The sequence below is a fragment of the Penaeus vannamei genome, chromosome 9 (genome assembly GCF_042767895.1).
Source record: "Penaeus vannamei isolate JL-2024 chromosome 9, ASM4276789v1, whole genome shotgun sequence".
In the NCBI taxonomy this organism is placed as follows: Eukaryota; Metazoa; Arthropoda; class Malacostraca; order Decapoda; family Penaeidae; genus Penaeus; species Penaeus vannamei.
This window is the reverse complement of record NC_091557.1, coordinates 3,313,481-3,330,980: the sequence shown is the minus strand read 5'-3', so window position 1 is coordinate 3,330,980 and position 17,500 is coordinate 3,313,481. Positions and strand designations below refer to the sequence as shown.

At 41.5% G+C, this 17,500-nt stretch overlaps 1 protein-coding gene across 1 annotated transcript in view; it reads right to left on the bottom strand.

Moving 5' to 3' along the window:
* LOC138862758 (uncharacterized) overlaps positions 1-17,500 on the bottom strand; it is a 64,447-nt gene that overhangs the window by 24,635 nt on the left and 22,312 nt on the right. The window contains exon 7 of the mRNA XM_070125936.1: positions 1,205-1,328. Within this exon, the coding sequence (XP_069982037.1) occupies positions 1,205-1,328 (124 nt within the window). The remainder of the gene's footprint in view (positions 1-1,204; positions 1,329-17,500) is intronic.

The window sequence follows — 17,500 nt, the reverse complement described above, 5'->3', positions numbered from 1 at the left end:
AATGTAAGGAGGGGGAGGATAGGGGGTGAGGGAGGGGTGAATAGGGGGAGAGAATGTAAGGGGGAGAGAAATGGGGAAAAAGGGGGATGGAAGAAGGAAAAGGGGAGATGGGTGACGTTAGGGGGGGAGGGGGGTGTGAATACGGGAGGGGGTATTGCAGGGGAGAATGTAAGGGGGTGGATAGAAATGGGGAAGACGGGGGGTGGGGGGTGGAAGAAGGGGGGGTTAAAAGGGGAGATGGTTGACGTTAGGGGAGAGGAGATATGGTGACCCCCAGGATTGGGTCGATTTTTGGTTATGGTTCTGTTACTGTTTTGTTACTGTTCTACCTTTTTATGCTAGTTTGTTTGTTCTTATTTGTTTGTTTGTTTGTGTGTGTGTGTGTGTGTGTGAGTGTGTATGTGTGTGTGTGTGTGTGTGTCCGTCTACCGTATTTTGGTTCAGTGTCTTTGTCTGCGGAGTAGACTGCAACTTTTGTTGTTTATATTGTTGTTTATGTGTACGTCTCTCTCTCACTCTCTCCCTCTCTTTATATATATATATATATATATATATATATATATATATATATATATATATATATATATATATATATATATATATATATATATATATATACATATATATATATATATATATATATATATATATATATATATATATATATATATACATATATACATATATATATATATATATATATATATATATATATATATATATATATATATATATATATATACATATATATATATATATATATATATATATATATATATATATATGTATATATATACATATATATATATATATATATATATATATATATATATATATATATATATATATATATATATATATATATATATATATATATATATATATATATATATATATATATATATATATATATATATGTATATATATATATATATATATACATATATATATATATATATATATATATATATATATATATATATATATATATATATATATATATATATATATATATATATATATATATATATATATATATATATACATATATATATATATATATATATATATATATATATATATATATGTATGTATATATATATATATATATATATATATATATATATATATATATATATATATGTATATTTCTAATCTTAATAATAGAAAAAAAACAATAATATTAATGATAATAAAAACTTACCGTCTTGAACAACGTGCCTCCATCTCGAATTTTCTTTTCATTTTTCCACTTCTTCTCTCCTTTCCTCCTTCTCTCTCTCTTTCCTTATCCACATTTTCTTTCTTAAAAGTCGAAACATCACAATCTGCAACAAAGAAAAGGAATAATTAGCACCATTTTCTTTTCTCTCTCTCTCTTTCTCCTATTCATAATGTGTATTGGAGTCTGAGACGCATATATTATCTTCTATTGTTGTCTAAATCAACACAATAGCTTGGGATGAATTTTTAATTATGCTGAATGTCTATATTGCTGTCATTACTGTTGCATTTATTTTGATTTATTGTGTGATTATCATCATTATTACCTATTATCATAATTGTTATCATCATAATCATTATTATTATTTCAATTATTATCATTATTATTATTATCATTACCATTATTATTATCATGATTATTATTATCACTATTATTACTATTATTATTATCATTATTATCATTATTAATTAATATCATTTTTATTGTTAGTATTACTATTATCATCATTATCTTTTTGAATTAACATCATCATTATAATCATTACCAAAATTATAATTTTCATCCCCATAATCATCATCACCATCATTATCATTATTGTTATAATCATTATCATCACAATACCTATTATCATGAAAATGATTACCATTACAATTACCATTCTATCGTTACTATCACCATCCTCATCACTACCACCATTATGACTATCTTCTCATCACCACCAACACTATCATCACCATCATCTACCATCATCACCATCTCTCGTTCTTTCCATTATTACCGTCATCACCATATCACAATCATCACCATTACAATAAACATCATCACAATTGTCATTACCATCAGCTTAGTCATTACCACCCTAATCATCATTATCACAATGCCATTAAGCAAACACCAAACAAACAAAGATTACGATATATATATATATATATATATATATATATATATATATATATATATATATATATATATATATATATATATATATATATATATATGTGTGTGTGTGTATACATATATATATATATATATATATATATATATATATATATATATATATATATATATATATACATCATCATTATCATCAATGGATCATAAACATGAATATTAAACCGCGTTTGATGTGATCCTTATACCCAAAGGAGAAGGGGGGGGGAGGGAGGGGTAGAGGGAGAGAGGTAAGGAGGGAGAGAGGGAGAGAGGGAGAGAGGAAGAGAGGGAAGAAGGGAGAAGAGAGGTGAAGGGATTGAGGGGAGAGAAAAGTAAAGAGAGGGGTGAGAGGGAGAGGGGGAGAGGGAAAGAGGGTGAGAGGGAGAAGAGGGAAAGAGGAAAGAAAGGAGAGGTAGAGGGATTGAGAGGAGAGGAAAGTAAAGAGAGGTGAGAGAGGAGAGGATTAAGGGAAAAGGAAAGGAGAGAGAAAGAGGGGAGGAAGTGAGAGGATGGAAAGGGTTCTCCAAGGGATGGTGTTCTCCCCCTCCCCCCTTTCCCTCCCTCCCTCCCCCCCCCCCTCCTGTCTTTAAAATTCAACAGCACTTCAGGGTCCAAGGCAGCTGGGAGGGGGGAGGGGGAGAGAGCCAGGGTGTTGGGGGGGAGACAGCCAGGGTGTTGGGGGAGGGGGGAGGACAAAGCACCTAGTTCGAGAAAGAATATTTAGCGTCTAAGAGAAGTACTGAAGGAGGAGGAGGAGGAGGAGGGGGAGCAGGAAGAAGAAGAAAAAGAAGAAAGAAAGAAAGAGAAGAAGAAGAAGAGAGAAGGAGAGAGAGAGAGAGAGAGAAAGAGGGGAAGGGAGGGTAGGAGAGAGAGAGAGAGAGAGAGAGAGAGAGAGAGAGAGAGAGAGAGAGAGAGAGAGAGAGAGAGAGAGAGAGAGAGAGAGAGAGAGAGAGAGAGAAGAAAGAGAGAGAGAGAGAGAGAGAAAGAGAAAGAAAGAGACAGAGAAATAGAGAAAAAGAAAGAGAGAGAGAGAAAAAGAGAAACACCAAAGAAACGGTAACGAAAAAAAAAATACAAAACCAAAAAACCGACAAAAGAATAAGAGAAATACAGAAAAAGAGAAGAGCGCAAAGAGGGAAAAGCCGACTGGGAAGAGAGGAGTTTAGATGGAGAAGAGAGAGAGGGGGGAGGGGCGAGAGAGGGAGGGGGGCGGGCGAGAGAGGGGAGAGGAGGGGTGAGGCGAGAGATGGGAGAGGGGGGGGGGCGAGAGAGGGAGAGGGGAGGGGATAAAGCAGTGGGCGGAGTCCTGGCTGCAGCGAGGGGAGATGGAGAGAGAGAGAGAGAGTGAGAGAGGGGAGGAGGGAGAACAGACCACCCGGGAGAGGGATAGAGAGGAGGAGGGGTGGAAGGAGAGGGATACGAGGGGTTAGGACCGGGAAGGAGGAGGAGGAGGAGGAGGAGGAGGAGGAGGAGGAGGAGGAGGAGGAGGAGGAGGAGGAGGAGGAGGAGGAGGAGGAGGAGGAGGAGGAGGAGGGAGAATGAGAATGGGAAGATGGGAGAGCGAGCGAGCAGGAGAGAGAGAGGGGGAGAGAGAGAGAGAGAGAGAGAGAGAGAGAGAGAGAGAGAGAGAGAGAGAGAGAGAGAGAGAGAGAGAGAGAGAGAGAGAGAGAGAGAGAGAGAGAGAGAGAGAGAGAGATTTAGAGAGAGAGAGGAGACAGATAGAGAGAGAGAAAGAGAGAGAGAGGGAGGACAGAGCTACCGCCTCCCGCCACAACATGCACCTCCCCTCCTCCTCTCCCCTCCTTCCCCTCCTTCCCCTCCTTCCCCTCCTCCCTCCTCCCCCTCCCCCCCCCCCCTCATTCTAGAGCCAACAGAATAGAACGCCGATTGGTCGAAAGTTTAGATTGGAAACGTGCGGCAGGATTACTCGATGCACAGCTGCAGTATTACCAAAATCGGAAAGAAAAGAGGGGAGAAAAAGAGGGTAAGGACAAGGAGGAGGGGAGGAGGGGAGAGGAGGAGAGGGGAACGGAGGGATGGAGAGAGAGAGGTAGGGAGAGAGAGAGAGAGAGAGAGAGAGAGAGAGAGAGAGAGAGAGAGAGAGAGAGAGAGAGAGAGAGAGAGAGAGAGAGAGAGAGAGAGAACTGCCTATGCAGAACCCCCTTTCTATTTCTTCTTCTTCTTCTTCTCCTTCTTCTTCTTCATTTACTAACGTCTCTGTCCTCTTTTCCAATACTTTCTTGATACAGAAATATCTGTAACATACGCTGACTACATTGAAGTCTCTGCCTCGAAAACCTAAGCATTATCGCGGGGGCAAAAGCGGTCTGTAAAGGTTATATTCCCTTGAAATGTCTTCATCGCATCACCCTACGAGACGGCAACACTGCAGATCGCTCACATTGGACGGGAGGGAGAAAGAGGGAGAAGGGGGGGGGGAGGAGGGGAGGAGGAGGGAAGGAGGGGAGAAGAGAGTGGGGGAGGAGGGAAGGAGAGGAGGAGGGAAGTGAAGGGAGAGGGGGAGAAGAGAGAGGGAGGAGGGAAGGAGAGGGGAGGAGGAGGGAGGAGGGAAGGAGGAGGAGGAGGAGGGAAGGAGGGGAGAAGAGAGAGGGGAAGGAAGGACGGGGGAGAGAGGGGAAGGAGGGAGAGAGGGGGAAGAGAGAGGGGGAGATGGGAGAGAGAGGGAGAGAGGGGGGGGGAGAAAGGATTGTCTTTGTTATTTGTCTTGCTTGTATTTACTCGGAATAACTAATCAGATTCTATGACTTCATCTCCCATTCTTTTGTTTTCTGATCGTAAGAATAAAACCGTGATGGCTCCCTTTTGTTTTTTTTTCCTCTTTTTTTCTATTTTTACGGGAAATTGCGGGGGAGGGGGAGGGGGTGAGGGGATGGGTGGGGGAGAGGGGGAAGGGGGGAAGGGGGGGAAGGGTCCCATTGCCGTAAACGCATAAAATAGAGGAAGATAGAGCCGGGATATGATAGAGTAATAAAAGATAAGCAGAGTCAGGGGCAGAGACAAAGATGTGTATATATGTACGTGTTTTTCGTTGGTTGACATAGCCCCCTGTCACGTGACCTTCCGTATGCAATGGCTATATCTATATTCGTATCCGTATCAGTATCTGTGTTTGTATTTTTTATCTATCGATTTGTTTATCGCTCTTTTTTTTATCTTGGACAATTTGATTGTGTCTGAATGGCTGGATCTCTCTCTCTCTCTCTCTCTTTCTCTCTCTCTCTTTCTCTCTCTCTTTCTCTCTCTCTCTCTCTCTCTCTCTCTCTCTCTCTCTCTCTCTCTCTCTCTCTCTCTCTCCCTCTCTCTCACACTCTTTCTCTCTCTCTCTCTCTCTCTCTTTCTCTCTCTCCCTCCTCCCTCCCTCCCTCTCTCCATCTCCCTCTCCCTCTCTCTCCCTCCCTCCCTTTCTCTCTCTCTCCCTCCCTCTCTATCTATCTATCTATCTCTCTCTCTCCCTTCTTTATTTACTCTTTGCGTTGAATTCTAAAGAAAATCTGTTATTGATTCCCCAAGATTGAAATTGAAGAGGGGGGAAAATAATGCATTGATGAAGATAGGCCTAAGAAACCTCAGAATAGGCATTGTACATTTACAAATATATATATGAGTTATATAGAGAGACTCGTATGAATGCACAAGCAAGCAGAGATACGTTTACATACATATGTTCGTTACATAGAGAGAGTCCCGTATAAATGACCAATCAAAATCATATACGTTTACATACATATGTTCGTTATATAGAGAGATACCCGTATAAATGCACAAGCAAGCAAAGATACGTTTACATACATATGTTCGTTATATAGAGAGAGTCCCGTATAAATGAACAATAAAAAGCATATACGTTTCCATACATATATACGTTAGAGAGAGATACCCGTATACATGTACAAGGAAAGACATATACCTTTACATACATATATACGTTAGAGAAATATCCGTATTTATGCACAATCAAGCGTATATACGTTTCCATACATATATACGTTAGAAAACGACCCGTATGAATTCGTTATATAGAGAAAGACCCGTATAAGAAAACACAACAATGATAGCAATATTAAAAACAACAACAAAAACAATAATAGCAATAAAACTAATGATATAATAACAGCAACAACTATTACATAAACAATAATAACAACAATATCAATAACAGGAACAATGATGACGACAATAATGATGATAATGATAATAACAATAATAATAATAATGATAATAATAATAATAATAATAATAATAACAATAATAATAATAATAAGAGTAATAATAATAACAGTAATAATAATAATAATAACAATAATAAGAGTAATAACAATAATAATGATAATAATAATAATAATAATAATAATAATAATAATAATAATGATAATAATAATAATAATGATAATGATAATACCAATAATAATAATAATAATAATAATAATAATAATAATAATAATAATAATAATAATAATAATAATAATAATAATAATAATAATAATAATAATAATTAATAATGACAATAACAAGAACTATAACAAAGATGGCGGTGAACAAAATAGCAGCTATGATGATAATAACAATGATAATAATAACAACAATGATAATAAAGATAATATTGATGATGACTTCCATAATAACAACAACAAAGTAATAACAAAGAGACAGCACCACCTCCACCAACAAACAACAACAACACCAACAACAACAACAACAACAACAACAACAACAACAACAACACCAACAACATGAATAACAAGACCAACAACAACAACATGAATAACAAGAACAACACCAACAACATGAATAACAAGAACAACAACAACAACATGAATAACAAGAACAACAACAACAACATGAATAACAAGAACAACAACAACAACAACAACAACAACGACAACAACAACATGAATAACAAGAACCCCCCATCGCCAAAAAGTTTTTTTTCCGAAAATCTGAAATCGGAGTTTGTCTGCACTTGCTCGATCAAATCGTTCCCATATGCTGACGTAAAGACTTCCTCGAAAAAAAAGACAGCCGATGAAAAGACATTCAAAGAAAATGGTTTTAAAGAAGGTATGTATATATATAAGTTTGCGAACTCGGAGCGCTTGTGGTCTAGACTTCGAAGAAGGGAATAAAAAATATATATATATACGATTACAATAGTAATAGTATCATTATAATATTAACTAGACGCGGCTTCTTATTCGATAGACGGAGAGGAGAAAAAAAAAAGGGAAGAGAAAAGAGAAAATGCAAAACAATTCCACATGTGCGCCCGTTTTCATTTTTACAAAAGACCCCCCTTCCTCCTTGTAGTCTTTAGATCCACAGAAAACGAGCGCCTCTAGCAAGGCCTCTGGGAGTGAGATGAGGAGGGGGGGGAGGTGAAGGGGGGAAGGGGAGGGGGGCTTAAAGGTTTAGGGGTAGGGGAGAGGTAGGGAGGATAGGAGGAGGAGGAGGAGGAGGATAGGAGGAGGTGGCCATGGAAAATTGTGCCGGATAAAATACACATTTTCTCCCCGGAAACCTAGAAATTTGGCTCCAGAAATATTTTCACATACGGTTACACGTGATAGTGATATTATCTTCAGCCAGACAGCAACAATGGTGATCTATTGGTGATGATAATGATTATGACTGTAATGATAACAATAATGATAATATCTGCAATGATAACGATAATAATTTTGGTTAGCGATCATAATGATATTAAGAATAACAAGTTACAGCAATAAATAAGACAAGACTATTACTTATCAATCAGACAATTAGTGTATCTGTTTATCTATCTATCTATCTCTCTGTCTAACTACCTACCTCCTTATCAACCAATCTATCTACCTATATTTTTCCTTCCTTTTCGACTTCCCTTCACCCTCCAATTCTTCCTTCCCCCTCATCCTTTCTCTCCCTTTCTTCCCCTCTCTTCCCCTCTCTTTCACTTTCTCCCCTCTCTCTCTTTCTTCCCCTTTCTCCCCCTCTCTCCCCCTCTCTCTTTCTTCCCCTTCTCTTTCCCTCTCTTCTCCTCTCACCCTCTCTCTTCCCCTCTCTATCCTTCTCTCCCCCTCTCTCTCACTTTCTCCCTCTCTCTCCCCCCTCTCCCCCTCTCTTTCCCTTTCTCCCCCTCTCTTCCCTTTCTCCCCCTCTCTTCCCCTCTCTTCCCCTCTCCCTCATTTGATATCTCTCCTCTGGTGATCGATTTCCCAGAACATAAGGTCGGGCATAAAAGATAACACAGCCAGAAAACCCACACACAAAAAAGGGGGGGGTGGAGGTGAGAGGGGGAGGGAGGAGGGTAGGGGGAGAGGGGAGAAGGGGGAGAAATGGGGGGGGGTGGTTCCGATAAAACAAAATGAAACATGACTTTATTCGGAGCGAGGTGGGGAGAGAGAGAGAGAGAGAGAGAGAGAGAGAGAGAGAGAGAGAGAGAGAGAGAGAGAGAGAGAGAGAGAGAGAGAGAGAGAGAGAGAGAGAGACGAAAAGAAGTAGAGGAAGAATAAATACGAAAATTACAAGAAGAAATAAGAGAAGATAAATAGACAGATAGACAAACAGATAGACAGATACAAAGACAAACAAACAGACATCGACAAGCAGACAGACAAACAAACAGACACAAAAAAGACAAAGTCAAGAAAACACAAGAGAATAAAGAAAGAGAGACAGACATATTTATAAATAAAGAGATAATTCTTAGAGACAATTAATGGCTGCTATAAAACGCAGGATCCCGGATGGAGAAGCCGACTCAGTCTAAGGCATAAAATTCCCCTTTTCCTCTTTTTTCCCTTTTTTCCCCTTCCTTCGTCTCCTTTTTTGTTATTTTATTGTTTTTCTTGGTTTGTCTGTCTTTCGTGTCTTGTTGTTTTTCTTGTTTTTCTTGTTTTTTTTTCTCTCTTTCATCATCCTTTTCCTCTTCTTTCTCTTCCTACTGAATTTCATCTTCTTTTTCTTCTTCTTCTTCTCCTCCTCCTCCTCCTCCTCCTTCTTCTTCTTCTCCCTCTCCTCTTCTTCTTCTTTTGCCACTAATTACTCCTTTTCATCAACTTCGTTTCCTTATTTTGTTTAGCGTATTTTCTTTTGATTTCGTGTTTCCTCATATTCTTCAGCTTTCTTATCAGCAAAAGAAGATAGATAGAAAGACAGATATATAGAATGAGAGAGAGAGAGAGAGAGAGAGAGAGAGAGAGAGAGAGAGAGAGAGAGAGAGAGAGAGAGAGAGAGAGAGAGAGAGAGAGAGAGAGAGAGAGAGAGAGAAAGAGAAAGAGAGAGAGAGAGAGAGAGAGAGAGAGAGAGAGAGAGAGAGAGAGAGAGAGAGAGAGAGAGAGAAGAGGAGAGAGAGGGAGCGAGAGAGAGAGAGAGAAAGAGAGAGAGAGAGAGAGAGAAAGAGAAAGAGAGAAAGCAAGCAAGACAGAGATAGAGAGAAAGAAAGAAAGAGAAAGAGAGAAAGAAAGCAAGACAGAGAGGAAGGAAAGGAAGAGAAGAAAAGGAAGGAGGAATAGATGGAAAGAGAGAGACAAAAAATCAAAGAGAAAGAAAGAGACAGGGGGGAGAAGGAGAGAGAGGGAGAGAGAAACAAAGTTAAGCTCGTTATGAAAGTAATATACAGTAAGAAAAACATCTGGCGACAGGGTGATAAATCAGACCGGAAGCAAGGTACAGGGCTCTCTTCACACGCACGCACACACGCACTCATGCACACACACACACATATATATATACACGCACTCATACATGCACGCACTCATACATGCACGCACATACACGCACACATATATACATACATAAATACAAGCTCACATACTCTCACACACACACATACATATACATATATACACATATACATATGCACACACACGCACACACACACGCAAATGCAAACACAAACAAGCTTATAAGAAAGGAAGGGAGAGAGAGAGAGAGAGAGAGAGAGAGAGAGAGAGAGAGAGAGAGAGAGAGAGAGAGAGAGAGAGAGAGAGAGAGAGAGAGAGAGAGAGAGGGAGGGAGAGAGAGAGAGAGATAAACAGACAGACAGACAGACAGACAGAGACAGACAGAGTAAGAGACCCATATAAAAGCACAAACAAACACATAAAAGAGAACACAAAAATTGCTCTATAATAAACACATTTATGTGACATAGCTACATCAAGCCAACTTCAAAATTCCACCAGCTGTTTCGGACACGCCGGCAGTGTACACAAAAAGGAGTCTACACGCAAGGCATACACGTACACATGTGCTCAATCATACACCTTAAGTCAATACTTACATGAGGTGTACACAGATTAAAAGAAGGATAAAGAATGATTGGCACACACACACACAGACACACACACACACACACACACACACACACACACACACACACACACACACACACACACACACACACACACACACACACACACACACACACACACACACACACACACACACCAAAGTTCATTCCCAGGAAAACAAATAAATGATAATGACATTAATAATCACAAGCATAATGGCCCATTAAAAAAGATAGCTAGAGACAATGACATACACCTCTACCTGTCAATATACACGCACACACACCACGCACACAGACGTACACAGACGTACACATGTGCGGCTACCAAGACACGCACATAAGGGTCTCTCACGCATGCGCTGATGGGAGAAAGTCGCACGCATGTCCACGGAAAGCTTAAATTATTCCCCCCTAGTCCTCCTCCCCTCTTCTCCCCTCTCCTTCTCTTCCCCTTTCTCCCTCTCCTCTATTTGCCTCTTTCTCTCTTCACCTCCTTTACACTTTCTCTTCCTTTATCTCCCTTACACTTTTTAAGCCTTTTTACCTTTTACTTTCTTTCTTTCTTTCTTCTCTTTATTCCTCTTCGTTTCTTTGCTCTCCTTTTTTTCTCTTTTTCTCTTTCTTCTCCTTCCTTCTCTTCTCTACTCTTCAATCTGTCCTCTTCCTTTCTTCCTTTCATTCTCCTACTTCCCGCTTCATTTTTTTCTCTTCTTCCCCCTCTCTCTTTTTTCTTTCCATCCCCTTTCTCCTCTCCTCTCCCTCTTCCCTCTCTTTCTTTCTCGCTTTCCCCCCTTTCCTTCACACCCTTTTTATCACACCCTCTTTTCCCTAATTCCTTCCTTACTACCACTCCCCCCCCACACCTCTCCCCTTCCTTCCTAACCCCCCTGGTCCCTTCCCTTCCCTCCCCCCCCTTCTCCCCTCCTTCTCAACCACCTCTGGTCCCTTCCCTCCCTTCCCCCCCCTTCTCCCTCCCTTCTCAACCACCTCTGGTCCCTTCCCTCCCTCCCCCCCCTCTCCCTCCCTTCTCAACCCTCCCTGGTCCCTTCCCTCCCTCCTCCTTCTCCCCTCCCTTCTCAACCCCCCCCCTGGTCCTTCCCCCCCTCCCCCCCCTCTCCCCTCCCTTCTCAACCACCTCTGGTCCCTTCCCTCCCTCCCCCCTTCTCCCCTCCCTTCTCAACCACCTCTGGTCCCTTCCCTCCCTCCCTCCTCACCCCCTCTTAGCCCCTACCCCCGTGTTCCCTTCCCTCCCTTCCCTTCCCCCCTCCCCCTTCTCAACCACCTCTGGTCCCTTCCCTCCCTCCTCACCTCCCCCCCCCCTCTTAGCCCCTACCCCCTACCCCTGTCTATCTATATACACGTTTTAGGCATACTCGTAGGCCTATGGGGACGGCGGGCGATTCTCCGGGAGAGCCTACAACCATATCGTTTTACCCCTGAACAATTTGGGAAGAATGGGACGTTTTCGCTAAGTAATAGATTCACCAATCATTTAAACGCACGCACACGCACACGGATACACACATATACACACAAGCACACACACACACACATGCACACATATACATACAAATACACACACACACACATGCACACATATACACACAAGCACACACATACATATATAAATACATACATACACACACACATTCACACACACACACATACATACATAAATGCACACGTACACATACACACATACATATATAAATGCAAACACAAACACACATATATACATATATAGATACACACACACATATATATATACATACAAATACACACACAGATATATGCATATACACACACATATGTATATGTATATGTGTGTGTATACATATACATATAAATAAAACAAATACAAATGAAAATACATATAAATACTCGTATAAATACCAATAAATACATGTAAATACACAGTAAAAAGATTAGATAAACATAAATACACTAATAAAATTCTCCAAGTCCCTTACAGAAATACTAGAGAGTAAAATACCATAACAACCATCTTCGCCAGACAAACAGACGACAAATTACGGAAGATAAGAATATCCGATAAGGACGCGGGGGCTGATTTTTATCTTTTTATTAACACTGTTATCGTTTGCTGTATCTTTGGATATATCTATTTTCATTTATTTCCCGTTTTTCTTTTTTTTTTCATTTTTCTTTTTTTTTTGGGGGGGAAGATGGTGTGGAGTTCTCTCTCTCTCTTTCTCTCTCTCTCTCTCTCTCTCTCTCTCTCTCTCTCTCTCTCTCTCTCTTTCTCTTTCTCTTTCTCTCTTTCTCTCTCTTTGCTCTCTCTCTCTCTCTCTTCGCTCTCTCTCTCTCTCTCTCTCTCTCTCTCTCTCTCTCTCTCTCTCTCTCTCTCTCTCTCTATCTATTTATCAATCTATCTGTCTCAATGTGTCTCTGTCTATCTATCTATCTCTGCACACACACGTACACACACACAGATATTTACACACACACACATATATATATATATATATATATATATATATATATATATATATATATATATATATATATATATATATATATATATATATATATATATATATATATATATATATATATATGTATATATATATATATATATATATATATATATATATATATATATATATATATATATATATATATATATATATATGTATATATATATATACACCAGACTACACCACGAGAAATTACAACAATAGGAGGTATTTATCAGCCAAAATAATGATGATAATGATAATAATGCTTATAATAATAATGATACCAAAAAACAGCAACAATAAGAATGTAAAAAAACGCCAATAAATGACTCAAAATTAAAATAAAAAAATAACTGACATAAAGAAATCACAAATAAAAAAGTATATATATTAACCACCATAAATAAACAAATACAACAAATAAAAAAACAAACAAGAAACACAAACATAATCCAACCAATACAAGAATAAGAGAAAAAAGATAAACAAACCAACCAAAGAATAAGAAAAAAATAATAAATCACCCAACAAAAGAATAGGAAGAAAAAAAATACCCCCCCACCACCACCAAAAAAAAAAAAAAAAAAAAAAAAAATCTAATTTCTTCCACATTCTCCACGACACACACAGCGCAACCATTAAAACATCATGCAGCTGTACCATGCAGCGCGTTGCCTTTCACTGCCAGTTAGATCATGCGCGCCTTATCACATGAGCGTTACTGAGGACACTCTAATCTACATCACTAATGACATAACCGAGTCAATTTAACTTTTATAACTAAAACTGTTGTTGCCACCACGTCGGTCGCTGTCTTGTGTCGCGTCTTGCGAGGGGGGGGAGGTGGGGAAGGGAGGGGGAGGGAGGGGTGAAAGGGAGGGGGAAGGGAGGGGAGGGGTGGAAGGGAGGGGGAAGGAGGTTCACGAAGGCATGGGGGAGAGGGAAGGGGTAAAAGGAGGGAGGGGGTTCTAGAAAATGAGGGGGGAGGGGAAGGGGGAGTTCTAGAAGGAGGGGAAGGGGAAAGGGAGGGGAGGGGTGGAAGGGAGGGGAAGGGGGTTCTAGAAGGGAAAAGGGAGAGGGAAGAGGGGGTTCTCGAAGGGGAGGGGGTGTTGTTTCTAGAAGGGAAGGGGGTTCTAGAAGGAGAAAGGGAGAGGGAGGGTTTAGTTCAGAAATGGTTTCACTATGTGTCTGATGATTTAGATGTATCAAATACAGTAGTGAATATATTCCTATCTGTCTTGTATTTAACATTTTGTAGCTTTTCACTTATATTTTTATTAATATTATTATTTTCATTTTCTTTCTTTTTTACATGAATTGTTGGCATATTCCTCTGCTTGTTTTTGGTCGCTGCGTCACAGAGAAGAGCTCTTCAGAATAAATTTAATAAAACACAAAAATCAGAAGAGCACATCAAAGAAAATATTAAATTATTCTAAAGACAGATGTTTTTATACGTGTGTGCGTGTGTGTGTGTGTGTGGTATCATGTGCACACCAGGACGTATACATACACAATTACACATACATATAAGCACCACAAACACACACAAACACACACACACATCGATATACACACCACAAACACACACACATATCGATATACGCACCACAAACACAAACACACCCACACACATGCACATACACACTCACATACAAACACACACATAGATATACACACCACAAACACAAACACACACACACATGCACATACACACTCACATACAAACCCACGCACGCACACACACACATACACGCACACACACACACAAACGCACACGTATCAAGCTACCGCGAAAAATGAAACCAGTAATGCCTTTCCGCTCTCCATTTATCTTGTGGCGCGATAATTATAAAAGGGGCTTTTCACACCCCTTCCGCCTCCACACACACACTGCTGCCGGTGTTAACAGCCGATCTCTCCATCACCTCCACACGACGCCAACAAAGGCCAGACGAGAGCCCTAACCACAAGGGGGAGAGCGGGGGACTTAGTGAAGAGCGAGACAAATGACCCCACAACGGCTGGACGGGGGAGGCCAAGCGGGACACCTGTCGGGTTTGGGGGTCTTCTCGGGCTACCTGTCGGAGTTGGGGCTTTCTCGGGCTACCTGTTGGAGTTGGGGCTTCTCGGGCTACCTGTCGGGGTTGGGGTCTTCTCGGGCTACCTGTCGGGTTTGGGTTTTCTCGGGCTACCTGTCGGAGTTGGGGCTTTCTCGGGCTACCTGTCGGAGTTGGGGCTTCTCGGGCTACCTGTCGGATTTGGCCTTCTCGGGCTACCTGTCGGAGTTGGGCCGTGTGTGTATGTGAGGGTTGTCCCCCCTCCCTACCCCCCAGCCTACCTGTCGGGCTTCCCTCGGGTCTTGTCTGTCGGGGCTGACTACCTTTCGGGCTGGCTTTCCTTACCTATCTATCGGGTTGTCACCTCCCCTGCCTACCTGTCGGGCTGCCCTCCCATATCTTCCCTCCCCCTTCCCCCTCCCCCCTCCCCTCCCTCCCCCCTCCCCTCCCTCCCCAAATCCCCTTTTTCTACCTTTTCACACCAACAATATTGTCCACTTAAGAGGACGGGTATAGAGGGGTAGGAGAGGAGAGGGGAAGGGTAGGGGGAGTCGGGGAGGGGGATAGGGAAGGAGGGAGGGAGGGAGGGACGGAGGGAGGGAGGGAGGAGGAGGGAGAGAGAGAGAGAGAGAGAGAGAGAGAGAGAGAGAGAGAGAGAGAGAGAGAGAGAGAGAGAGAGAGAGAAACAGACAGACAGAGACAGAGACAGAGACAGAGAAAGAGACAGAGACAGAGAAAGAGACAGACAGTGACAGAGAGACAGAGACAGAGAAAGAGACAGAGAAAGAGACAGACAGTGACAGAAAGAGACAGAGAAAGAAAGAAAGAGACAGAGACAGACAGAGACAGAGAAAGAAAGAGAAAGAAAGAGAGAGAGTGAGAGAGATTTAGAGTCAAGGTACCCCAAAAAGAAGTCACCCAAGAAGGCGCTCGGGAGTGTGTTTGAGGGGATTAGCGTCTCGAGGAGGAGGTGACGGTGGTCCTCGAGGCTCCAACCGGACCGCCCGACCTTTGTGAACTCCCGCGGGCCCTTTGTGCAGCTGTCACAAAAATGCAGCTGCTTTGAGGTCCAATCCCGTGTCTTCTTCCTATTCTTCGGCTATTGTTGTCGTTGTTGCGTCTTCATTTAGCCTCATTCGTACTCGTTCAAACGGGCGGTTAAGGAGAAGAAAGGGAGAGAAGGGGGAAGTGGGAAGGGAGATAAAAGAGAGAGAAGAGAAGGCGAAATGGAGATATGATTGTCGGAGGTGAAAGGGGGGGAGGGGGAAAGGGGGTGAGGGAGGGGGAGGGGGTAGGATTCGTGTATGGAGAAGTTTGTGTTGTTTATGTATTTTTTGTGTTTATTTATTTGTGTATTTGTATATAATTGCGGTTCTTTGTTTGTTTATTTATTTGTTTATGTATGTTTGTATTTGTTTTATTATTTGTGGATCTGTCTTTGTTTATATGCGTACATGTAAGTATGCATGTGTGTGTGTGTGTGCAGTTATATTCATATAGTAGAACCGCATGTGTACCAACATGTACATCCGAGCTCTCGAAACCTATTTAAAAATAATAATAATAATAAATAAATAAATAATAAAAGAGAAAAAAAATATTTTCCACACAAAAAAGAAGAAAAAAAGAAAGAAACCTATTTTCCAAAAAATGAAAATAAAAATAGATAAATAAATAAAGTGAGAGAGAGAGAGAAAAATAGATGGAAAATGAAATTGTGTCTTCATTAACTCTCCGACCAATCAGACCCAAAGGTGTGATAATCCTAAAGGTAATAACTAGGTAAAAGGGGCAGGTGATGGGGGAAGGGGGTGTAAGGGAAGGGGATTGAGGGGGGGTAAGGGAAGGTTGGGGGGTAGAGAGGAGGGAGAGAGGGAGGATAGAGTACGAAGGGGAGAGAGGGAGGATAGAGAAGGAGAGGGAGAGAGGAGGGATAGAGAAGGAAGGGGGGGAGAGAGGGGGGATAGAGAAGGAGGGGGAGAGAGGGGATAGAGAAGGAGGGGAGAGAGGGAGGAGGGGATAGGGGGGGAGGGTAAGTTGTATCTGATGAGACAAGACACAAAAGAACCCTCTCCCCCCCTCCCCCTCGGTACCCCTTCCCTACCCCTCCCCCTCTCACCTCCCCTACCCCCTCTCCTCATCCACAGAAGTTAAGGCAAGGTTAAAAGAGAGAAAAAAAGAGGAAAAAAAAATAATATGACCACAGTGGATGTTCGTTATAAAGAGGTTACCGATCGTCCACACCCGAGGCGGACAGGTAGGTAGGCAAGGAAGGGGGGGGGGGTAGGGAGAGGGAGAAGGGGGGGTGGGGCATCCCCCTTCCTATTCCTCCTTACCTCCCTACCTTCCCCTCCTCCCTGACCTCCTCCTCCCCACCTTCCCTGACCCCCTCCTCCCCATCTTCCCTGACCACCCCCTCCCCTCCCCCCTCCCCTCCTCCACCTGATCCCATAACCATTCGTTCGCTTTTCATAATTAAACACTGCGTGATTAACGACGTTTCGGATGA